The sequence below is a fragment of the Agelaius tricolor genome, unplaced genomic scaffold (assembly GCF_023055355.1).
Source record: "Agelaius tricolor isolate 1412-34295 unplaced genomic scaffold, bAgeTri1.0.p SCAF_11, whole genome shotgun sequence".
NCBI lineage: Eukaryota > Metazoa > Chordata > Aves > Passeriformes > Icteridae > Agelaius > Agelaius tricolor.
In genome coordinates, this window is record NW_027269271.1 from 10,420,652 (window position 1) to 10,446,592 (window position 25,941).

Consider the following 25,941-nt stretch of genomic DNA (forward strand, 5'->3'; position numbering starts at 1 on the left):
TGTCATTCTTTAAGCAAGATCTTAAAAAAAAAGGAAAAGAAAAAAAAATCAAACCCAGCCAAAAAACCAGCCTCAAATTTAACACCCCAGAAGGCATGGTGAGGGCTGAAGGTATTCAAAGAATCAAAACCACGAGCTGCAGACAGGAAGCAGCTGCTCAAACTCCTTCCCTCCGAGCTTGCGTTAGGGAGTCTCTCGGCCTTGTGGACAAAATGAACCAAGGGATGAGCAGGACTGTGCTGCTTGTGCAATTTAAACCCTTTTCATTTCCCTGTAAGAACAGAGCCATCTAGGGAACCTTTCTTGCTTTTGGACTAATGAGTGTAGCCTCATCAGAGACCTAAACTTTGAAAAACGGTGTATTAAATACAGTTTTTAAAATTATATATACATTTGTGTCCATTATTGGATATAGATTAGTCAAGACTTGCTCATTATAGTTCTAATAACATGATAGTGAATTTTACAGATTCCCAGAGAGCATTTGATTTTGCTTTTTCCTCCTTTAATGTTTAGGATTCTCATGTGCAGTTGTCAGCCAGTCCCATTGTTCTAGTTCCAGAGTTTGCATGACCAGAATCATCAGTTCTGATAAAAGGAGTAAAATGTTCAGTGTGCAAAAGAGGGTAAATATTCTTGGCATCAACCCGTCCTTTTGGACACAAGGTCATCTGTCCTCACATCTTTGAGTGGTTTGTAAAAATAATGTTCTAGAAGCTTTGCCTGCCTTCCTGGTTCCAAACTGCCCATCTCTCTCCTTCTTAGAAGACTTTGGAGAAAAAGTTGCATGTTCTGTAGCTGTTGATTCCCTGGGGCTTTTGAAGTCCCAGCGGTTTGCGTCTCTGTATTTAGCTTATCTACGAACAAATCGGCAACACCCAGAAGGTTTTTTGTCTTTGCTATTTTTTTCTTTTTTTCTTTTTTTTTTTACTATGGAGGAACTTTCCTGCTGTGGAGACACTAACACTAGGGAGAGTGCATCTGAGATGAGACTTCCCTAGGGCACTGTGTGTAGAGTATGAAGGTCTGCATGCCCAGAGCCAGCCAGGCTTTCCCCTGCGGCACAACAGCACCTCTGAGCTCTCTTCTCGCAGCTGGGGCTCAGAGGAAACGTGCATGACTGCCAAAACCAGCTTTTACAGCAATTGTACCCTTGCTGCCTCTGCATGAAAGCATTTGGCACCTGGTTTCAAACCTTTTTACACGGTTGCTGGCAGGCTCCTGTCAGTCACAAAGACTTGGCTCGGGGTTGTGGATTTCTCTGCCACGCTTCCCTGGGACGGTTGGTCTATTTTCCTTACTGCTCCCATGCCAGTGCTGAGCATTGATGGGAAGGAAGGATGAAGTAGTCCTCAGATGTGTTTCCTTAGAGTATAGTTCAGTGGAAATGGAAGAATGGACGCGGACAATGAGACAGCCAGGATCAGGATGGCTGAAGGTGATGCCAGTGAGAAAACTGACAGCATCCCACAGCTGGTGATTACCCAGTGGAAAGTAAATTTGTGCCTTTCCTTTGGATTGCACCTATCAGTGCTCTACACCTGAAGCCCGGATTTTGTCTGAATGAGGTGAAGATCAGGAACGTGAAGCTGTGTGTAATGAAACACAGATGACATTTCTACCTGCTGAAGGTCTGCAGTCTGTCCTCTTCCTAAGGAGGTGTTGGTGCAGGTGCCAAGGCTGTAAATTGTCTTTCACAGCTTTGTGTCTGTATGGCTTTGACACTTCAGTGCATGCCACAATAGTTATTTAGTAGAGGGATATTTGCATAGCTGGCATTTAAAAATTGGGTTTTTTTTTTTTTTTTTGTTTTTTAAGGGATGTGTTAAGATGCCAGTATGTGAAACAAATGTTTGCTTTCAGGTCAGGTTTTTTCTTCTCTCTCTCTCTTTTTTTTTTTTCCCTCTTTTTTTCTTTTTTTCCCCTCCTCCCCATCTTTCCTTCCATTTTAAGGAGTTTTCATTCATTTTGCCTTTTGGAAAAGCTCTCATCCTTTCTCCTTCTCTAGAGGATTGTGGTTTGATTAAAACTAACCTGAAGCAACACAGACTACTAACAGGGTACCCGAACAAGGGCAGATGGAGAGAAAAGGTTCAATTTAGCTTATGAACACTCTTTACATGGAATAATATGCTCATTAGATCAGCAGCTGTGTAATCATCCTGGAGTTGTCTGGCTTAATGTTTGGGTTTTTTTTCTTTTTATCTGTTAACCAAGTAAAGTGGAAATGTAGCAGTTCCTAGAGGTCTTCTGGTTCACAAGTTAGTGATGAATTAGTGTACAATATTAATACATATTAATCAATATATGTATTTCAACTCCCCCCCACCCCGTGCCAAATGGAGTGTTGATCTAGGGTTGTCCAGAGGCTGGTAAATTCTACAGTAGCAAAAGATATACCTTTCTTCATGTGAGCAATTTGAGACTATATTTATGTATAGCATTTTCATCTTGTCTCTGAGTGACAGAGACACAAAATGATGTTTCTCTTTCCCCTCCTCCTCCTTGCCAGTCTGCTGAATGAGTGAAAACAGCTTCATGAGAACTCACTCAGCATGTGGGCATGACTGGCAGTTCTGGCTTTAAAGTGTCCTGGAGATGAGGCACTTAAAATTGGCCTCATAAGAGCCTCACCCCATACTGCAGAGAATGTATGGTGTTGTGTTCTCCAGAAACATTGGATTTCTATATGCATTGGCTTTTTATTTTTCATGATCTGCCCAGAGCTCTGACTTTTACTGTGCTGTAGGAAAACACAACCTGATAGAAGTGCCTGCATGGAAACAACTGGTTTGATGATCTAACAAGTGAGTCTTTCTAGGTTTTATTGGCATAAACTATGAAACTGATGCCATCAATATTTGTTGCTCACTTAACGTTTTCAGTTTAGGTAAATATCAGAAATATAAATATGGGCATAGTTGTTATAGTAGCTGTCAGTAGCACAGAGTTACTGCTTGTTTGTTGAGACAGTGAGTTGCAAAATCATTTACTTCTGTTTCTTCTAAAAGTGGAAAAGTACTCTTAAAATGTACCTAATCTGTTCTTTAATTGCATAATTTGCAAGTTCTTTTTAAAGAAATAAGATTAAAAAGAGACACAACTAAAATACCTTAGAAAGGGACATTTTAAACTCAGACACACTATTGCTATGGAAAGTTGTAAAATAGTCCCTCTAGTGTACTACTGCTGCTGTAAGCAGGCACAGGAATATCTGATGTGATTAACTGAAGAGTATGGCTGCAGGAAATTACAAAATAATGTTTTGGCAAGGCATATTAAAGTTCTTATATAAACTGGAGAATCTGACCTACAACTGGAAGTCAAGTCAAGCCATAATAAATATCAAGCAAAAAAAAAGGTGTTAGAGTTCCTAATGAAGTAAAGAGTTAATGATGTACAATGTGAGACTATTGCTCTTGCCAGCAGTGCCTGAAACATGAATGAGGAGCAGAGCCACTCACCAGGGTGTGGGCTGAGGTGTGCTTCCTCTTCCAAAGCTGTAGATTTGAATTTTGTGTCATATTTTGCATAAACTGCCTATGTACTGAAAAACAAACTTGGATGTTCGCATCTTCTTGAAGTGAATGTGACTTTGATGTGACTTCTAAAGACCTGCTTAACCTCTGTCTCGAGGTGTTAGGCAGTGCAAAGGAGCTGTTCTGGGGTGGGTGCAGTGAGGCTTCCTTTTAGCCTGGAAGCCTCTTGCTAATATCTCTGTGTCAGGCTCCCAGCAGGCAAATCACAGAGTTATTGTGCTTTTCAGTGTGAAGGAATGTATTCGTTGTGGAATGTTTTGGAGTATAAATGTTTCTTTTTTTGTGTGTTGTAGCTGGCCAGAATGTCAATGAGGAATCTTTACTGAGTACCTGTTTTTTGCGGACTGCTCCTGCTGGTCTTGTGTGTGCAAAACTCTGCAGCCCTTTGTACATTTGTTTGTTGCAGAGCAGCACCAGGCATGGAATCCCTGTTGTTCTGGACTTTGCACAGGCAAGGAGTGCTACTTTTGCACTTAAACTAAGATCCAGTTAAGCCTTATTCAAATTACAGGAGCATCTGTCAGAGTCCTTGATTTGGAAGAGAGCTGGGTGATCATTTAGGGTTAAATGCATAAAAGGGATTAAAGCTCTGCTGAAAGGAAGAGAGCAAAGCAAAAAAAGCACATGCAAAGTGCTAAATTGCATGTTAGGGACTTTAATGTGTATAGTACATTGTAATTTTGGAGTTCAGAATATTATAGGTTTCCTCACATCAACTGTACAGGGCTTCAAACAATCACTGTTCTGAAAAACTCCTAAATCTTTCTTTTGTCAGTTATTGAAAATCAGACATTTTGCTGCATTTAAGTTAGTTTTGCTGAATGATTATTGAAATTCTGTTTATCAGACAATTCAACCCATACACAACTGCAATCATCCCCGTGGACCTTGACATTTGGGAACTCTTAGTTGCTTCTGTAGTGTCTCAGAACCAAAGAACTGAAATTTCTTGTAGAAGGAGAATCTTGCTTTGCCCCACCTTTTGTTGGAGCAAATACATTTACACGCATATGATACTGGGTTAGTGTGTTGACCAGAAGTGGTAATTCCATGTGTGATTACTGGTGTAAGTATTCTTGACATTTTCTCAGAATTCTTTAGGGAATCCACAACTGCAAGAGAAATGCCTCTCGGTAAATATGGTTCTGTTTCTTGATAGAGCTGTTTTAAGCTGCGGTTTAATAGGAGTGGTTCAATGGGTAAGCATTATCTTTTGTTCTGTGGAAGTTGAATCTGTGTTCTAGTCTTTACTAGAGACTGGAATGCTTAATGGTTTCTGTTCTAAGTGCAGGGAAGACTCTTGTAGTCTCCTGTTGTCTCTAGTCAAACAGTTCCTTTCTCCACCCTTTTCTCTGCACATTTTCTGGTAAATGCTTCTCTGGCTTCCCCAGTGTGTGTGGGTGTCACCGTGGGCCTCTGTGCCCGCCCCCTCCAAGTTTTCACATCAGTTCCTGAAAAAGTTTTTCTATTCCTCTAATATATAAATCTTGCTTTTGTTTGTGTACATAGTGATAGTTCTAAAATGTAACTTGGCAGTGCACTTTGGGAACCATGTTTGCTAGTTACTTACCTAAAATTAATAATTTTATTTGTACGGCTTTTTTTTTTAAATGTGATCTTGAAGGAGCTGTAATTAGCTGTGAAAGTAAGCCATATGTCTACTGGGTTTGATTATGCTAGATAAGTGAGACTCCCTCTAAGGAAAAGGGTCTGTGTGGGTGGAATAGTTTGCAAGAGATTTTTTGTATGCTGGGAAATATCATGTTCAAACAAGTAAGGGATATTCAGTTCATCAGATTTGCCCCTCTTTGTTTTGAGAACCATGAAGCCTCCTCTGATTTTGCCAATCAGTGCCCACCCATGTATCAGGACAGATCATTTTGCCATTGAATCCCACAGCTTCTTGTCTCGTGTGGCTCAGGGCTCCTTGCAGCTGCAGGTGTGCAGGGGCAGCTCTGGTCTGCTATGGAAACCAGAACTCCCCTGCAACACAAAGACTTGTTAAAGGAGTCTTTTTCCCCTTTTGATCTTTTGGTTAATATGAAATAGTTTTTAATTCATTTTGTCATTTATTTAACCAACTTTTATTCACAATTTCTAAAGCTTATTCTAGACCATATTGCATTTCTTCTGTTCAGAGGGGAAATATGTGCCCCCATCTTTGATTATGTTAATGGCATATTTATTTGTTTTTATTATTCTTTGCTGTTAGGCAAAACAAGATTTTTTTTAAGGCATTTATTTTCACAGCTGTTTAAATGAACTCCAAATATTGCTTTCACAGGATTAATCTAACATTAGTTCTTAATTTTGCTCATCTGCCTATGAATTATTATTCACTATGGAGTCTTTGTAACTTCAGTTTAAGCTATAGTTTGTGATATTTCCCTGTGGTTTTTACTTTGTCATTCTCCTATGTAAACATGTGATTTTCCTTCCTTTGAGAGATGCACTTTTAACTCTCTTTTATGGTCATGGTAGTCTTGTAATTAAAACTTCAAAAATAAACAACTGAAATTGTAGTGATTATTGCCAAATGCCTGTGAAATGTAGAAATGTAGAATTGCTGTACTCAATTTTGATACTTCTGATAAAAAGCTTCTTTTGAGATTTCTCTTCAACTTAATATGGTTTTTGATTTGAAAAGATACAGGCTGAAACTTCTGAGGAGTTCAGGGGAAAGCTTGTCACTGAAGTGTGGACATTCAGGCAGGGTGTCATTTTGGGTCATTTTCCCTCTCTAGCAAATAAGACTCGCATATCTGTGTATGAGTAAACAGTAATGATGGAGAGGGCTGGCCAGGCAGACTCAAATAGGTCTTGTATGAATTCAATTGCCAGCAAAACAACCTCATGTATGTGACCGTGTGTGTGTATTCCACCCTTCCTAATGCTCCCCCTCGCTTTGTGTGTAACCTCGGCGCTTACAGGAGGTGTTCTCTTAGGATGAGGTTTCCCAGGCTGCTGCCGTATTCCAGCCATGAGGAAGAGCTCCGGGCTCCTCTGTCCGGCCCTGGCCGCGGGGCCGATGGGAGCGCTCGGCTCTGGCCCCGAGGTGGCGGAGCCCTGGCTCTGTGTCGCCGCTCCGCCACCCCGCCGGGCCCCGGGCCTCTGCTGCCTCGGCCTCTGGCTCCCTCTGCTGCCCAAACTCCTCCTGCTGCAGCTACCCAAGGAACACAAGCAGTCTTAGTTAGGACAAAATTTAATTCCAAGCGCATCCAGGTCCAATTGCAAACTGTATTTGGCACAGCCAGATTTTGTCTCTGTTTATATAATTTGATTTAAAGTAGTGCTGCTGATAATGAAACAGTAGAGAACAAAATGTTTAATTGCTTCTGTTCTACAACTAATCAGAGTTTGCTTCCCTCTCCTGCAGGTGATAGAAACACTTTCGAAGCTTTCCCGCACTCCCATTGCACTGGGCACAGGCATAAGGTATGTTCTTGCTATTGGGAACGGTGGCACTGATGACTCTTGGTGGGATGCTCCTTGGCAAGGTTGTTAGAAGCAGTATAGTCTGTGTCCCCCACCAAGGGCTTCTCCAGCTGCAAGCCAGGGTGCCAGGTGGGCAGGTGTGCAAGGCTCTGGACCTCTGAGGAGCTCCAGAAGGTGTGTGCTGCCTCTGTGCACTCGCTGAAGGACCTGAGTGGTGTGTACTGCTCATGCTGAAACAGGAGGTGAACAGAGGAGCAGCAGTTCTGGTACTGCAGAACTTGTGTGATAATTGTGACACAGGGATCAGAAGTCAAGCTGATGGAGTGGTGACTTATGTAGAGACAAATAGGGTTTCTTTTCTTTCTCGCTTCTAAAAAATCAGCAAAATTGGCCAAGTTTGTGAGATTCTTGTTTTCAAAAAGAAACCAAAAAAACCCCCAATCAGACCTAACTTGAAAGTTTTGATCATGTTTTCCAGTTGAAAAATGTCAATGGTGTGTATTAGTGGTGATCAATAACAACTGTGCCCAGTAGGGTTTTTATTATATTAAGTGTTAATCCACATAATGAAGTATAAATACACATACACTGCTCATCCGAGAAAGGGGGGAGCATATAAGCACATTAGTATACAATAATCTGTGTGAAAACTTTGGAAACCAAACAGAAATCCACTATATGACTAGGCTTGTGGTGTCTGTAATTAATGCTATTTTTCTTTCTATAGGCCCTTCCCTACAGAAGAAAGTGTTGATGACGAAGATATCTACAAAGGTCTTCCTGATTTAATAGAGTATGTTTTAAATACTAATTAATATTAATCTGTTAATATTAATCTGTAAATTAATTACAGATTTTGGTCTTTCAGTTGCATACTATTGTTTGTATTGTGTTGTAGAACATATAGGTTTAATGAGAATGGGGTATTTATTTAATTAGTAAATATTTTGTTAGTTATTATGCTGACCAGGAAGAATTCATTATGAAAACTTTTTTGAATTATTACACTACATTTGTGTATATAAAGCAGCATGTTTCACAGAGGGTGCTTGTAGCAAAGGAAATAAAGAATGCATTTCTAAGTTACCTGTCAATACTATGAGAATGCTTTCAGAAGATTGCAATATCACTTGTAAGGAAATTGTCTTGAGCTAGCAAAGAAAATGAATGCTTGGATCATAATTCAAGTGTATCTTTTCCCCAAAGTCAGTGAAATTCTTAATGTGAGTGCATTTACCTCTTCTGGGTAAGTGTTTGCAGCATTGTCAGGATACTTTTGTGTCCTGTGGCTGGGATCTCTGAAGATCCATGAGGAATCATGTTGGACAAGAGCCAGGCCAGAGCTCACTGTTCCGAGGCTCAAAGTTCACCAGCACTCCTTGCATGTTGCTTCCTGCAGTGTGGGAAAGAAGCTGCTGTTCACACCAGGGATTTGTTTCTTCAGTGCCTATAAAGAAGGGAAACCTCAGTGTGATTGGCATTGCTCAATTTACCACTTTCCCTGCAAAGCTTGTCCTTGTCTCTGCAGCTGACTGACCGTGTCATAGATAATTGCTTTTCACTCTGTGTAGCAGAGCATGCAGAAGGCAGGAGTTGTAGTCTCCTCTGAGACCCAAGTGGGCAAGAGGTGATGTCCTTATCTCTTAGATGTGGTGGCATTATAACTGTTTGAAAATATTTTCACCAGTTCTTAAATGGGTATGTAAATTCAGCATTGTGAGACAGCCTTTCATTAAAAAAAACCTAACAAATCATACCAAAGAAATGGATTTGTAACTCTTCTTGTGTAACAAATTATGAAAATTATTAAAAGAAATTTAATAGTTGCATGCTGTCTCAATTGTGGAGGAAGCAATTCAAGAATAAGAAACAAATGTGCCAGTAAATAATGCAAATAGCTTACATTTTTTAGTTTCCCTCAATTATCAGTAAGTTTATTTGAAATTGATTTAATTTTCCCTGAGTTTAAATGGTGTCTAAAGAATTTAAAATTAATTTAAGTATTTTTGTCAGAAAGAGCTGTAGTAGCTAAATGTTTCTATCCTTACTCAACCTTTTTGCCAGCTTTTGTTCCCTGGAGCAGAGGTGGTAGAATGGAGTGTGTGCTGCATCTGACAGCTGCCAGTGTTTAATGCTAAGTGCCAGCACAGCATCACTGCTGGTGGGAACTGAAACGCTGGACTAACCTGTTGGGTTTTACTCTGAAGGGTTTCAGTGTTGTCTTCCAATAGGATAAACCTCAAAATTGGCTGCATATCTGATGCAGTTTCTATATTGTTATTGTGACTTGACCGCTTTCAGGATCTTTTAGTGTTTTTTTGTAGACTTACCCTAAGGAATAGGAGTGAGAGTTATTATAGGCTTGATGCATCCCTAGCACAAAGCAGGTAGCACTCTAGCAGGGCTGACTGTAATGAAGCTGAATTAGCTGAGGGCAGAGTTGAGCACTGACTTTCTGCTGTATTTTTATGGTCTCAGTAATCGCAGGGCATCGCTTGCACATACTTGGTTTTGTTGAACTGTCTGATTTTCAGTTTGATTGGTTCCTTTGTTCTTTTTTGTGTAGCTGAAGGGTGTGTGAGATAATCCAGATTCTGGTTTATGATGTGGAGGTACAGTGCCTCTCAGTGCTGTTTCTGGTGTATTTTACCCTGGCTCATCCTTTCTTCAGACGGGGAGAAGACCTGTAACAGTTTCACATCCCAGTGCAGTGGGATGCAAGCAGTAATGACAGGCAGCTCCTCTTCACTGGATGTGGTGGGGAAAAGGTCAAGGAAAAGAGGGCAGCTGGATTGTAGCTTGTGACAAAACTGTCCTGAGGTGTTGCTTTTGCTGCTGGTTTAGTTCCCATGTAGTTCTAAATTCATTAGTCTTCAGTATTGTGTTGATTCTGTAAAATTTATTTTAAATGAATTGAGAAAAGAAAATTTATTAATGGACCTAATTTCCCTTAATGAGTTATTTTCATTAGCTATTCTATTAATTATTCTGTTTGTTTACTGTAGAACCTTCTCCTATGAGTAGTCCTTTGCAGGGCTGGTGGTACTTTCTGTGCTGCACATTTTTTTTTCTTGTCTTATCTTTTCAGTGAAACTGGTGTTGAGGAAGATGAGGAGTTGTATGATTGTGTCTATGGAGAAGATGAAGGTGGGGAAGTTTATGAAGACCTAATGAAAGATGAAGCAGCACAGCAACCTGTATGTTTTCCAGTTCCTAGCTGCTTTGGAACAATAGCAGTTAACTTTTTGAAAGTTGAAATGATGTCTTTATAGATAGTTTCACTGACACTCCTGCTCAGCTGCATCCAGAGTTCTCATGTGCAGAGTATTATCTTCTATGTAAGACTTTGCAGGCTTTTTGGGTAAAGGAGAAAATATTAACTATAGTAAGCCTTAAAAAAAAAGTGATTTTTAAATGAAATACAATAATTACTTTGATAGTTTTGAGTAGTAAAATTTACCAGCTGTTTTAAGAACAGGTAATTGAATTGCTTACTTGAAAGTGTCCTACCTTCAAATTTGTGATAATTTTGTGAAATTCTTGTGTATAATATTATTTCAGCCATAGTTTAGGTGACTAGCCTAACAAGGACAACTCAGAATTATTTCAAATTAATGAATTTCCTGTTTATTCAACCATGTAGATTTATGTTGCGAAGTAAACTATTCCACTAAGTTTTCCCTAGGTGTAGCTGAACTCCAGAGGCAGCTTTTCTTACCTGTACTGGTATCACACATTATTTCTTATTCCCTCTTTCCTTTTGTTTATTGCACTCAAATTCTAGATGTTTGCAGTGTGGATAGAAAAATTGGTATGTCAATTTCTGCCAAAGTGTCTGTGTTAGTGATCTCTTTGGGTTAGATGAGCACAAAACTGAAGTGAACGGTTTTAACTGGAATGCCAGGATTTGTTTGCATCGCTCATATAAGTACTGATGAACAACAAATGCCCAAGTTTTGCAAATGGATATAAACTATTGAGTATGGCAACTTCTGTAATGGGGCAAATATGCAAGCATTTTTTGGACAGTATTGAGCTAAAGGTAAAAAATAGCTGAAGGTCTAAATAATGTCAAATTTTAATATTTTATAGAAATTACCTACAGTTAACTGTGACAGTGTCTTCTTCCCTGTACAAAAGAATTTGGGAATACATTTGAGATGAGGGTGACCATGATGATGCTTACAAAGCACAATTCTTCTGATAAGACTGCATTTTTGCAAAATGGTTACTTGTGTCTGCATCTGATAAAGACAGAATCTTACTGTTCATTGTGGGAAAATGAAGAACTGCACAAATTGGGTTTTCAAGAGTAGTTTCTGAAATGTTAAAATTTCAGCCTAGAAATTCTGCTATTCCTAGAAAAGTCTTTTGTTCAAAAGCTAAAGGTAGTTTTTCTGAATGGAAAGAACTAGAGTGCTAAATTTCTACACCTGACTGTCTCTGTATTTGAACATCATCTAGTCATCTGGTCTGTGTGCAGCATAGGAATTCTCTACATTGGATGAAAATAAGTAAGATACAACCAGGGATATGCTGAAGGGTGTTGCAAATTGATAAATAGGCTTCAGAAAGTATGTTGTAGTTCTGTTGTTTGTTAAGATACTGCTTCTTGTTGTTGGAGAAAACATTTTGGATTAGTCACTGCTTCTAACTGCAAAAGCCTATCCAGTTACTGTGTCAAACCTCCACGCTGACCTCTAATGTCTCCAGAGCTTCTGTGCCTTGCTTGACATGAACGGTTCCATATCATCTTCCAGTTATTTACTCTTCTATTTGAAATAGGATTTTATCGAAGCTGTAATGCTGTAAATCCTATCTTGGGTAAGAGTGCTTGTAAACTATTTTTGTAGAGTCATGTAATTACTGATAATTACTTCCATGTCCTAGGAGTCTGGTGGTTTACATGGAAAAGTCCAGGGTCTTGTTGGAGGCACACACATACATATGCAACAGCTGAACTTTGAGGTCACTGTGCTTCCTGATCTGAGAACATACTCCTGTTGAGTCTGAAGAGGAAGCTCCCCTTGAGAAATAAAAGGGGAATAACTGTAAATAAGTACAAGGATTAGACTGAATCCAATATTTATGGCAATGCAAAGTTGCTTACGTGATTTAGCCACATTAAGGTTAATAAAATTATTAACTGCTGGGTATTTTAAATAAGATTTCTCAGTCTGGATGTAAATTAAATGTGACCTTGTATTTCAGCTTCCAGAGTACATGCTGATACTTCAGTGTTTTATGTCTAAACATTAATTTTTCATAATTTACTTTGATTTTGATTTTACTCAAGTCATCATCTAATTGAACATTAAAATATTCTTTGTTATTTCTGTCATCTTTGGAGGCTGCAGTACTCAGGGAAATTCAGGAAGCAGTTATCCTAATTGTGTAATTCTAAACAAATAAAACCATTTCTTATCCATTAGGTGCCTGTTAATGACTTAAACTTGACTCCATTGTAATTGCAGAAATGTCCTGAAAATGACATAAGAAGCTGTTGTCTTGCTGAAATAAAGCAAACTGAAGAGAAGTACACTGAAACCCTGGAATCGATTGAGAAAGTAAGATGCTGCTTACAGACTTATAACATGCATTTTTATAGCAGTCTAGAAGATAAATTAAAATAGCCAATGTATATATAATTTTTTCTTTCAGTTTTTCATGGTGCCATTGAAAAGATTTCTGTCAGCATCAGAGTTTGATACTGTTTTCATCAACATTCCTGTGAGTAATTGCATATTTAATGAACAGACATGAGCTTCATAGCTGATTGTGATATATTGGTGTTAACGTGTTACTGCACAAAATCATGCTTTGAAATACAATGCATGGTGTGTTTATGTGGATATTAGTTCATTAAAAAAGATGTACACTAGCAATTTTTTTTTCTGCTTGAGGGAATAAGGTAAGATAAATATGATTAGCATGTGAGATAGTGAATTGTTATAAACTGCAGTATTTTTGATCTTTAAAAGCTAATAATTCCTAGAAATGGGTTATCTTCTAATAAATGCTGATATTTTAATGATGGTACAAAGTTGTGACTGCTAAGTTACCTGTCGCTGTGTACTGACTATCTGTAGCTGCTCTGCAATTCCTTGTAGCTGCCCTGGCTCCTACATCATTGAACACACTTGAAAGTTAACTCACAATTTTGGACTCAGAATCTGGTGCTGGAAAGGATTAAGGAAATCCTCTGTGAATCATCTAGGAAACCTCCTATTTGACTGAAACAATAGTGGTGCCTGTGATTGCTACTTTGTGTCATTTATTTTCAGCTTAATCAAAACAGTATGATAGTTTACATGTATTTTTAGTTGATAAGAGATCAGCATGTCTTTACTCAGTCAAACTTTAAAGAAATTGTCTGAAGCCTCTCTCAAACCAGACAAATGAAAGCAATGTTCTTTTATGAGGCCTTTTTAAGGAAAGGGTCCCCAGAGTGTGGCCCATGAGCCACATCAAGCTATGACTGCTTGTAAAATATCACCTCTGGTTTGGCCATACCTGGCATGTCCAACAGGCTCTCAGGTTATAGGAGGAGGTGTTTTTCTATTCTGCGAGAACCTGGCCTGTTGGTAAAAATGTTTTGGTTGCTGTTCCAGCATCATCCTGATAGCAGGTAAGTTCTGACAGTTATTATGCGGATGATACCTGACCCCTCGCCATGTTTTTCCCTCACTGAAGTTTTTACTCTGCCTCTTGATTGCTGTCATGTCCTCCACTTTAAATATGAGTCCAAAACACCGTCACAGATATCAGTAACTAACTTATCTTCTTGAATTACATCAGCTCCCCACAGAGATCCCTTTGCTTTTGAAAACAAATCTATATTCTGTCCTGCATTAGTGTTTCTTACTCATTGCAAATGAAGCCATGATGTGCCCTAAGTTACTGTAAACCTCTTTCCTAAGGCTCTGTGTGCCCAGGCATATTGACTTTTTTTCAAAGACCTAATTCCAGTCAATGGAAACACTGCACAAGGGTACAGAAAGGGCTTGAATGCTGTTAGCACAAGCAGGGAGGTCAGCCCAGTCACTACTAGTTAAAGGATTGCATGGGATCACAGAAGATTAAAAAGAACAAAACCTGTGTATTTTAGACTAGGGAGACACATAGTGAGCTTATATTTTGGTTGTTTTGTATTGCTTTTTGTTACCAGCATTCAGTATTCTGCTGTTAGAAGGTGCTGCTTATTTCCAACTCCAGGAGCATTTCATAGACATCCAATAACCTTAAAAGAAATACAGGACTTGGCTAAGCCAAAAATATTTGCAAATGCTTTGTCTGCTCAGACCTTGTCTGTGTGGCAGTTCCTCAGCAGGAAGGCTGGAGGGCAGTGGAAGCTTGCTTTAAACTAAAAATAGCTGTTACACAGAGCTCTGCTGCTAAGTGAGATGTGAAGAGCAAGTGCTGTGTTCTCAGAACAGAATGGATTTTCTTCTGTTAAGGGGCTGTGGTGAAGGATTGTTTCCTTAGAATGATGTTATATTCCTTAAATAGACTCTAAAAGATGCTTGCTGATATCAAAATACTTCATTTTGAAGAAAAAAACCAATTACCCCAAATTACTCACGAGTCTAAAGAGAGTGCCTTTCATTGGCAGACATATAAGTTCTGTTCTTTTAAGTTAATGTATGGCTTTATATTTGCATCTGTGTAGGTCTGTCTATATTGTGTATACATGCATTTGTATGTACATCTATGTGTGCACCCACATATAAATGCACTTATAGGTGCACCTGTGCATGCCTGTGAATTATATATATGGACATACTTTCATCTCTCTCTCTCTCTGTATGTGTAACAGATACTGAAGTGTTGGAATATTCATTAACTTCAAATGATGTTAACATTAGTTTAGTTTAAAACTTGATTTGAATTAGAGATGGCAACCCAAAAAGACCCATTGTTCCCTTAGCATTAAGCTGTTTTTCAGGGGTATTGCTTAGCTGAGTCCCTGTGCGCTCCTTAGAAAAAGTGCTCCTGTTCCAAATGCATTAATTGGGAAGCATTTCTGTAATAATGTCTGTGTACTGCAACTTAAGATTCTGAAGATAAGGCCATACAGTTGCTGGCAACTAAATTTGATCTGTTTCAAGATTCTGCACCCTCATCAGTGATGTGGTTGACCTTGTATGTACTGTTAGTTTTCATCAGTGTGAAGTGAAATGTTTTAACTCAATTCATGAATCAATGTTGAATATTATTTTTGTAGCGTATAATTTCTTGAATTAAATCATTTTCAGTGGCTTGCTCTGTTAAACAGTCCTGTTTTTCATTCCAATGGTCTGTATACTACTTACAGTTACCCAGATTTCAAAACTTAACCTGTTTTGACTTAATTTCTTATGAATTCTCTGACAGTGTCCATACAGTATTGAAGCTGATGCAGTCTCTTATAGTTTCTGTATGATGGTATATAAGCAAGGAGAGTTGCAACAGTAATCAAAGAGCAAATATTTCTGCAATATTTTCTCTCAGACATTAGCTGCGTGCTGTATTGGGAAACTCATTATGATTGCAGTTAATTTAGCATTAGGACATCACTAATCGACCAATGTAATGTACAGAACTAATTTTTCACAGCTCAGGGACAAGAATCATTACTTCAGCTTGTCACTAAAGCATTTACTTGACTTGCTTAATTTTAAAATTATCATTATAAAATAAAGGTGAATTAACAGTGCACGTTCCAAGCTAGAATAAATTAGTCTCTAATAGGTAGTTCTTGGAGTTTAGTTGTTCTTGTTGCAATATAGGGCAGATATGCCAAACCTTGAAATTAGATTCTACTCTCAAATAATCTGCTTTCCAATTTATTGAAATTAATGAGTCAAACATAATATAATTTATTTTTGTATTCAAAGCTTTAAGCCATTTTGTTTTTACAAAACTTTTCCCCTTCCCATTACTGTTTTTAAGGATTTGGTGAAAATTCACAGGAATCTTACACAGGACATCAATGACTCCATTGTTAACAAAAATGATCAGAACCTCTATCAAATATTTATTAGCTACAAGGAAAGGTAAGATTTAAGAATTCTTACTAATTGTGCTGATATGTGCTCAGTTTGGTATTTTACTGTAATTTTATTTGACGAATATTTCTGAAACAGGGTTAAGTTCAAAGTTATCAAGCTAGTTTTGGTGTTTAGAGCTGGAAGTCAAAATGCCAGTTATTGTTTTATGAGCCCTCACTCTTGTTAGCCCAGCTTTGGCAATATTTCTACTTAGACAGGTAACAAATATATTTTTAAGGAAACTTAAATTTTACACTTTTTTTTTTTCATGAACATAATCCTAGATGTTTTGTAACACATACTAGTATTGTTTAAGAGATAAAATAAAGGGTACTTATTAGGGATATTTCAGATTAAAAAAACAGAAAAGGTCATAACTGGAAAGAAGAGGCAGCATATGTGAAAGAGAAGAGAGAAGAGACTATGGTCTTGCTTTACCCTGAGTCAGAGGTGTGATAGTAAAGCAAACAACCTTTGCCTTCAAGCTTTGAAAAGCAGCCAAGCTGATAACAGGATAGCTGTGGCAACATGCCATACCCTGTGGGCTAATTGCCAATTTTTTACCCACCTTTTCATATTGTTCCTTCTGCCAGCTCTGAACAGCTGTTGGACTCTCCAGATGAATTTATGTGCCTGTGGTACTTGGCTGAAAACACTTGTTCTGTTGGCTACATTGCTGACCTACCTTAAAGTAACCTTTGGGATTTGGTTGAAAATTAAATCCTTCTGGGAGCAGAGTCAGAGCTAACTGGGTTTGCTTCAGGGTGAAGGAGGATTATTGCAGTAACAATTAGCGTGTGAGGAATTGGACAGCAGCATCCCAAGGATGCTAGATGGGACAGTTTTCCAAGGGAGGAGGGTGTCCCAAACTGCCCATAAACAGTCCTGCCTTCAGAGACTCCACTGTCTCAGCTTCTGGTTTGGAGCAGGACGTGGTTATTTCCCAGGCTGTTACACTTTCTGCTGCTGTAGGAGGGAATCAGGGGACAAGGAGTTGTTCTGGCAAATGCTTATCTTTCTAAAGTTGTTCTGAAATGTGTACTAAAAGAGGAACAAAGGACGCTGAGAAGAAATACCAAGTTTATATTATTAAAAGAAGGGAACAAAGATTGACGCAGTGTCTGAACCATACAGTGGTTAAAAGTAATCAGAAATGATAAGTTTTAAATCATTGTCATCACCTTATTGTGAAAAAAAGAATTAAATAAAAGGGTAAAGGTTAGGTGAGAGAAAAATAAATTTGGGACACTTCAGTGGAAGGCTCATGGGAACCCACCAAAAAAGGTTTGAAGCATACAGAAGAAATCATCTCAAGAAATAGATGAAAAGGTGAAAGAAGGGAGCACTCTTGGCACTGGGACTAGCAGAAAGAATCCCTCCACAGAGAGGCAAGAAATTCCTGTTGTAAAACCAGGCTCCTTCAGGAAGCATTGCTTCACTTGACATCTATTGAAAATTGCTTGAGATTTCATACACTATTATTTTGATCTGAGAGCTCAGACCTGATAGAAAAAGTTGGAGATAGATGAGTTTGGATAACCTACAAGTTCTTTAAAGGATGGCTGTAATTAATCCTATTAGGCCTGTGCTCCAGCATTTATTCATTACAACCTTGGAAGTCTCCATTGCTGTAAATACTATGGACTACTATAGACTGTTCTGTTCAACAGAAATTTTGCTGCTTTTTAATGAATCTTGTGTTTATCAGAACATATTTCTATATATGTGACTATTAAAGGAAAATGCAATGATTTTGGACTATTTTGAAAGTAGAGCAAAACTGTTCTCCTGAATAGTATTCATTCATTCATGTTGTCCATTGAACACATGGTTAAATTCTATCCTTGCTTATATAGGCACTGCTCCTTTTGAAACAAGGATTGTGAAAAAATGATCAAGGGTTGTTGTTAAATAAACAAATGTTCCTTTCATTCTTTCTCTTGCTTTGATTTAGGTTGGTTATTTATGGACAGTACTGCAGTCAAGTGGAGATAGCAATATCATGCTTAGACAATATCTCTAAGACAAAAGAAGATGTTAAATTGAAGTTAGAGGTATCAGTATTTTTTAACATGTATATATATGTATACACCTTATACCATGTGTTTCTGTGACTATGTGCTGCTTTCATTGAAGTCAAAACCTTTATGATGATGAAACTAGCTGGACTGATGAGTCTATGTGTTTGCCTTCATTATTTTGGAGCCTCTGATGAAATGAAAATGTGCTGCATGTACAAAAGTGCACCTCCTGATGCTGAAGTGAAGGGAGCTTTGCCCCAACATGAACAGAGTTAGTGTTTTCTCTTAGGAAGTGACCATCAGTGGTACCCTTCCATTTATCAGTGTGTTTCAGCTGGAACATAGAATTGCAGGATCAACAGGCTGGGAGGGGCCTGTAGGCTGCACAAGCCCTTGTCCCATGGCCTCAGGGTTGTCAGCCATGACCCCATGGTGCTCTCTGCAGAGCTGCTGCCTGTCTGCTGAGCCCTCAGGGTCCCTGGCTGGTGCCTGTGGGATGAGGAACTTCATCTTTGCCTGGTTGCCTTCATGTGAGCTTTGTGCTGAGCCTGCCCCGAGCGGTGCCAGCTGCACCCTGCGCTGTGCTGCCTGCAGCCTTGCTGGGCTGTCCTGTGTCTCCTGCTGCTGGTCATGGCCAATGACACTGAAGGGGAGGGGGCCTTGGACAGAGCCCTGAAGAGCTCTGTTTGCAGCTGTCCCTCAGGGGGTGCAGGAAACATCAGTCACTGCACTTTTTGAGCCTCATAATGCAGTCAGATTTTTATAGACCTGGAGCATAACATCCCAACCTGGATATTACTCTACCGTGAGAGATGAAGCCATGGAAAATTCAAGGCAGACTGTCCCCACCCATTTAAAGATCTAGTCATATAGGTCAGGTATTAACTTACCTGTGGTAAATGCATGTTGGATATTCCCATGCACCTTCCTCATGTGCCCAGATATTGATGCCAAGAGGACTTGCTCTGCGGGTTTTGCAGTGAAGTGCTGAAGTGAGACTGACTGGCCTGTAGTTTCCATGATTACCTTCTGCTTCCCCCTGCCCCCCCCATAGGAATATATATTTTTTTTCAGCTGTATGGAATGCCTAATTTCTGTTGCCTTTGTTCTACTCATGCATGTTGAAACATCTGAGAACATGTAACTAACATGCAGGTTACTTTTGCTTTTTTTGGTTTTGCCTTATCAACTGTTTTTCTTCATTTTGTTGCTACTATTTGTCACAAGCTTAAGATAGTTGCTTCTATGTCACTGAGTTTTCATATGTGTCACTTGAATAGGTTTATTTTCTAGCTCTATTGTCTTATTCTTTCTTCTGCTTTGAACTAGGAATGTTCCAAGAGGGCCAATAATGGGAAATTTACATTGCGGGATCTCTTAGTGGTTCCCATGCAAAGAGTGCTGAAATATCACCTACTGCTCCAGGTACTTTATTTTTGAAATTTAAGGGGGCTGGGAGAAAAATTGTGATTGCTTATCATCAGTGGGTTGTGAAAATGAAAGCCAAATGTCTTTATCAAAGGAAGGTGATTGACGCTTCCCTAGATTTTTTAAGAAGTAAAATTGAGTCAAGTGCAGGGTTTCTCCCAGAGATAATTCCTTAGAGCTAAAGCATATCTGGGGAAAATAAAATAAAACATGATTGTTTCCTCAGTCTCTGGACCTTTTATTGTTGGTGTGTTTAAATTGGTTAGTAGTACCAAACCATAAGCATGGTACTTGGAAATGTGAACCATTACCCTCCAAAATAGGAAGCTGAGCCATACATACAGGATACTTTTAAGATACTTCTTCGCTGTCATAAATTGCAATTAAGCCATATTTATTTTGAAATGCTTCTTGTTATAACCCACAAAGCATTAGCTTTTGCAGTTAGTCCTGTAATAAGGGTGGAGAGTCCTATAAATTTAATTTGATAGCTGTGCCAGGAGACTCATTAGTTCAGCTGAGAAGAAATGTATTACTATATTAGACTGTCAACCTGCTGATGCTTGTAAAATGTCATTTTAAAAAGATCTACTATTTATATATGGAGCATAATTTTTACTCTGCAGAACAACATACATTTTGTAATATTAAATTTTTGAAATGCTTCTGTAAATGAGTCATCAATATATTGATCAATGCAAAATTGGAAAAAACCAAAATTAATGGTACAACTTCTTAAAAAAAACTTATGTGATATGACTCATGATTTTTATGGTCAACCTCTATATTGTGGAAAGATGATATACAATGTCACTATGCTCTGTGTAACAATATCTGTTGTACAAGAAAAATATTTTACAGACTTGGAAAGAAAATGAGTAAATTATTAGAATTGCAATGCAAATATAAGTACTAATTATTTATTGTTAATTGTAATATGAGTATTAAAAATACTATTCAATTTCTTATGATTTTACTAAGTTATCTGAGCTGAAATGTATAATTATTGTCTCAAATTATAAAGAAGAAATGGCCTGTTTCCCCAAGAGGTTGCTATTCTACTTCATAAGGCCCCAAAAAGACTCTATATTTTCCATTTAGGAAGTGGTTAAAAGAATTCTTTGAACATGTAAATTTGATTTCAGTATGTTTTTTGAGTCAGCTTCCTCTTAGGTATGATGAGACAGTGACTTTTAAGCTGTGCACACTTCAGCTGAAGTTTTACTGCCAGCCTGGATCCCTGTCTCTGGACAAGTGCATGCTTTGGAATAGGATGAAATACCATATAGCAATGTGTAAAAGAACCTGAGTGTTGTTTACCTGGGCTTCCAGCATGCACATACAGTAATGATCTGATTTGGCAAGTTTGAAGTGCTAGACAGACCAAATTCACTTCTTGTGATGGTTCATTAGCAGCTAAAGTCAGTGTTTAGGCTGTGCAGCAATCATTCCTAAACACTTGCCAATTAACTGTTTGCAATAGTCTGCACTCACTGATGGGCTGCTCACTCTGGGCATGAAAATGCCTCTTCTTGGGCTGTGTTTTCTGGTTTTGGCTTCTGTATTTTTTGGGGGCGGGGATGAGCAATGATGATTTCAATTTATAAAAATGACAAACAGTGGGTGGAAAGTTCTAACTGCTGTGTCCACAGGAGCTGGTAAAACACACTACTGATGCCATGGAGAAGGCAAATCTAAAGCTGGCACTTGATGCAATGAAGGTGAGTATTGAAGGGGTGAAGTATATATGTCTGGTGGTGGTTAGAATGGTAACTCAGAATTCTATTTCCTGGAGGAGATTATGTTCTTCACAACATTTCAAACATGTTTTCACAGGTTCCTGTGAGCTTTGTATGTCATGGCAAGTATAAAGTTGAGGGTTTTGCTCAAATCTGGGAAACAAGTTCAGTAGTTTTCTGCAGCAGAGGGCTTGTGAAATGGAACTTCCCCATTTTGGGTTACTTTTGCATCTGCTGAAAAACAGGTGTTTCAGTCATGTTGGTCTTGCTTCTGAAATTTAGGAGTATTTCTACTGCTGTAAGTCAATTTGAACCAAGATCAGTCATTTCCCAGTGAGATGGAGAGCTGTCTTTGTTTACAAGACCTTTTTCTGTTATCTTAATATGATCTCTGTGGCATTACCTTTGAAAGCAGTAGTATCTTTCTGGAGGTAGGGTACCTGTCACTATAGATTCACCTGCAAGTGGTACAAACAAATGCTTTATAGAATAACTGTGCTGCCTTGTGCATAAGGTAATATATTATGTGCTTTGCACAACTTCAGAAGCAAGGCACGGGTCTGCTTCAGTTGCCTTCATGGCATCAATGGTGACATTCATGTACTGGAATTGGGAAGTTTTTTCAGTTCTCTGTGGAGAAAGGAGCCAACATGACATAAATTATATCTCCTGTTGTAATCTGTATGGTCCACAGTAGATGCTGAAGTCAGACTAAGTTAGTTTTGGGTCACACAGCTATCTCATATTTTATGGCTGCCTTGAATGCCTGGAACACAAACCAGCTCACAAATGTGATTTTTAGTTCCCTTTTTTTGTTATCCGTTTTTGTGCAGTGAATGTAGAGGGATGGGCACCATGATAATTTCCCTCAGAGAGGTGCCTGAAAAGAAATGGCACAGTGTTCATCCATCTAGTTGCAGGCCATGCATCCTGGTTGCTGCTAATTGGCTTGGAAAATAACTCTGTTTTATATTCACCCCTGCTTTTTCTTTCCAGTTTGCTGGTTTTCTTCATTGTTGGTGTCTGTTGGATGTAAAAACCAAAGAAATCTCCTGCCAGAGTGGCTGTGGCAGATATTCACTGACTGGCAGGCTGTAACCAAACGAAATACCACAAAATCTCACCCTCACCCCCTCCAAACCCACAAACCCCTGAGATATAAGTGTCTTTCCTTAAGGTTGCAGCATTGTTCCCATTCTGATTTACTGTAGCCCCTGGTATTGTAGTAAAAATAACAATGTAGCACTGGTGTTTAGCTTCTAAAAACCCTGGTGTGTCTCACCAAGAGAGACAAAAAGAAAACGTCTTTGGAAAAACTGCTAGCAAAGTGGTAGTGGCCCCCAGGAAAGAAAACTCTTGGAAGCATGATGCTGTTGGATTTCTTTTGGCAGCAAGAAAGGAGGTTATTTAATTGCTAACCCAAGCCTTTTAAGAATGACGTGAATGTATCCTGCACAGATCCATTTGGGAAGCTAACATAATGACTGCAGCTATTCATAGATTTTGATTAAAAACATCTTAGGGAGAAGATGTGTTTTCCTCCCACCCTCCAAATTTGTGACCATATTGAAGGGATACTGTAAAAGCAACTTAGGAAGATCAGAATGCCTTTTCCAACTGCTGCTCTCAGCATTCCTGACCCTACCAATTACCTCTTCTGCTCACTCCTCATCTCTAGCCATAAACACAGAAGCCCCAGCAAATTGTCACTATTACTCAGGCATCTTCAGAGCATTTTAAAGGCTTTAGTAAAATGTGTACAGTACGTGTTCTGGTAAAGGGCACAATAATGATCTCACCCCATGACTTCAGGTAGTATATCCCTTCAAAAGCCCCTTTTAAAATCTGCTGTGTAATGGCTTCTCTCTGCTGTGCAGCAGTAAGAGCAAGATCCACCTACTGGGGCCATAGATTATAGACACCCAGGTTTGATTAATTTACACCTTACATTCTGCTTTTGAGCTGCCGTATATATGTTTTCTGCTATATTCTCTATTTACCTCCTATTTACCTCAGAGGTTTGATGTTGACTGCTTTTTCAGTAGAGAGCTGCATAAATTCCATTTCCATCTTTAATCTTGAAAATAAAATGCTAAGGAAATTGAGAAAAAAAATCAGCTCTTTTTAAGAATTCATTACTTGTTTCCCTCTTTCTTGATAGTAAGTTCATGTTCCAATAGATATCATGAACAGTGTTGTAAAGATTATTGAGGATATGCAGACACTTTTTTCCTTCTTTATTTAGGCATGCATATTGTTAATTCTTGAACGTTAAAGAGAGTTTCAAAAGAAATTACTAAATATGTAGATAAGACAATGACAACATTAGAAATAAACTTGTCAAAATAATCTATTACAGCAGTCTGTTATAGAGAACTTATTCTTTTCCTCCCTTTTGCTGTTGATACTCTAGGACTTGGCTCAATATGTAAATGAAGTAAAGAGAGATAATGAAACACTTCGGGAAATTAGACAATTTCAACTATCAATAGAGAATTTGGTACGTGATTTTTAAATTTACATGTAATTTAAAATCACTTTTGATCAAACATATCGATAGATGTATTTTGTCCTCATTTCCTAGGAGTTTATAATATTCTTGATAATGTTTAAGTATATTTTGCTTGGTTTAGAATGACATGCATGTTAAAGTACATATATCTTGCTATTCTGAGTGTTGGTAATTAAATATGTTTGTGTGTGTAGTGACTCTCAGATGTTTCTGTAATGGGAAAACCTTTCCCATTTGAAGACAAATATAGAATGGACTGATTCTTTATAGTATCTAGTTTCTGTTAGTGATGAAAAGATGTTTCCTGGTCTGAGAAGTCCTTTATTGGGGTAAAAGGAGTGAGTGGGCTAACATTGGAATGTGTTGTTATCTTCACACTGTTGCTGTATGGAATCAAACATTTTACTTCTATTTCAGAACCATTCCCTCTTACAGTATGGCAGACCTCAAGGTGATGGGGAAATAAGGATAACGACATTAGACAAACGTGCAAGGCAAGACAGGTGATGGCATAACTTGTGGTGTTTGCTATTGAAAACCTGTGAAGTAACTCTTGCTAGATTGGAGGTTGGCTCACTGATTCTTGGGGGCTTTCCATTCCACTGGGCATTCACAGAGCCTGACTGCCATTGACCAAGTGAATGTGCAAAGTGATGAATGGAAAATTAGTTATTGTAATATTGTCTAAGATCACTAAGTCCCTTACAAGGAGTTGGTCTTAAGTACTCAAAAGAACTTTCAGTGTTGGTTGTTTTATTAGCCAGTAGTTTAGTTCTTCATCTTCAAAATTTAAAGTGCCACTGGCAAAAGTGTGTAAATTAAGCCTTTTTGGTGTTAGCGTTCTGGAGTGTTTTTAACCATCTCTGTATTGTATTTTCATAGGCATATCTTCTTGTTTGATCTAGCTGTCATTGTTTGCAAACGGAGAGGCGATAATTATGAAATGAAGGAAATAATAGATCTTCAGAAATACAAAATTACAAATAACCCTACTACTGATAAAGAAAATAAGAAGGTAAGTATTTGTTTATAATTCGCATGAAATATTTATTTTTAGCAAGAATTTGAAGCCTTTTGTGGGAGTTAAAAATGTAAATACAATTTCTTTAAGATGTTTTTCATTTCACATATAAGCTGGAGTGAATATTTAGATTTCAACTTTGTTTATTTTGAGGTAATTAAAATGTTTGAGTGAGTCATTCTAAGAGAACACAATAAAGTAGCCTTACTGTTCCCAAAATTAATGCATTCAAGAATATACAAATGCTTTGTTATTTTTTAGAGTTTTTCCCCCGGTTTTCTGTTCTTCATAACTGATGACTTTTGTATTACCAATCTTCTTATGCAGTGGTCTTATGGCTTCTACCTCATTCATATCCAAGGTGAAAATGGTTTAGAAGTTTATTGCAAAACTAAAGACTTAAAGAAAAAATGGCTTGAACAATTTCAGATGGCTCTGTAAGTATATTTTTGTTAAGGTAGAATCACATTCATCTCTCATGTAAGGATTTTGTTTAAACTATACTGAAATTTTTTCATGTTTTAATACAGTCTAGTTATCTATTTTATTTGACGTTCTGAGAAACAACTGATTGACATCTTCAACAGTGTTTCCCTGAAATTCCTCTTGGAAAAGGAAGAGGGCACTCTAGGCTATGTAGTATTTTCCAGCCTTGCTGCTAAAACTGTTTTAGTAATGCTGTCTTAAGCAACCATGGGGAAATAATAATTATATTAACAATAAATATCTATCAGAATAGTGACATTTTTCCTATCCCATTTTAATTTTGACTAATTGAAGTATGTTTTTGAAAGGTGATGCTGGTGGTTTGGGAGGGGGATGCTGGCATCTTTCCTGGGGATTTTATCTAATTTATTAGTTAGCAGCTGAATCAAGTTGCTTGGCATATTAGATTTAGTTTCAAAAGGCTGATTTCCTTTTTATGTTTATAAGTGAGAGGAGGTTGCATTAGACTTATTGAAAAGTGTTCAGTTGCAGCACTGCAGATTACATTATTGTTATGCAGCATGAACTTTATTTCCATTTCTGATTCTTGTCAGAAAGACAAACATGATTATTGACACTTTGGGTATTGTGATTAAATTTAAAGCATGCACCAGGGATTTGGATGACAGGTGATGCTTGCTTTATGGAAAGAAAGAGTGTGAGGGGGAGTGAGAGGCTCCCAGTGAACACAGGATTAGCAATGGTGGGTTTGGATGTGGTTGTAAAGGGGT

General features: G+C 38.2%; 1 protein-coding gene across 2 annotated transcripts in view; it reads left to right on the top strand.

The window, feature by feature from the left end:
- The window catches only part of VAV3 (vav guanine nucleotide exchange factor 3), a 147,837-nt gene that overhangs the window by 45,564 nt on the left and 76,332 nt on the right, over nt 1-25,941 (top strand). For both annotated transcript variants that reach the window (XM_071436089.1, XM_071436090.1), the window contains exons 3-15: nt 6,916-6,974; nt 7,702-7,767; nt 10,063-10,171; nt 12,449-12,541; nt 12,636-12,704; nt 15,906-16,009; nt 17,958-18,057; nt 19,354-19,449; nt 21,105-21,173; nt 23,605-23,691; nt 24,121-24,206; nt 24,586-24,718; nt 25,052-25,161. In XM_071436089.1, the coding sequence (XP_071292190.1) occupies nt 6,916-6,974; nt 7,702-7,767; nt 10,063-10,171; nt 12,449-12,541; nt 12,636-12,704; nt 15,906-16,009; nt 17,958-18,057; nt 19,354-19,449; nt 21,105-21,173; nt 23,605-23,691; nt 24,121-24,206; nt 24,586-24,718; nt 25,052-25,161 (1,181 nt within the window). The remainder of the gene's footprint in view (nt 1-6,915; nt 6,975-7,701; nt 7,768-10,062; nt 10,172-12,448; nt 12,542-12,635; nt 12,705-15,905; nt 16,010-17,957; nt 18,058-19,353; nt 19,450-21,104; nt 21,174-23,604; nt 23,692-24,120; nt 24,207-24,585; nt 24,719-25,051; nt 25,162-25,941) is intronic.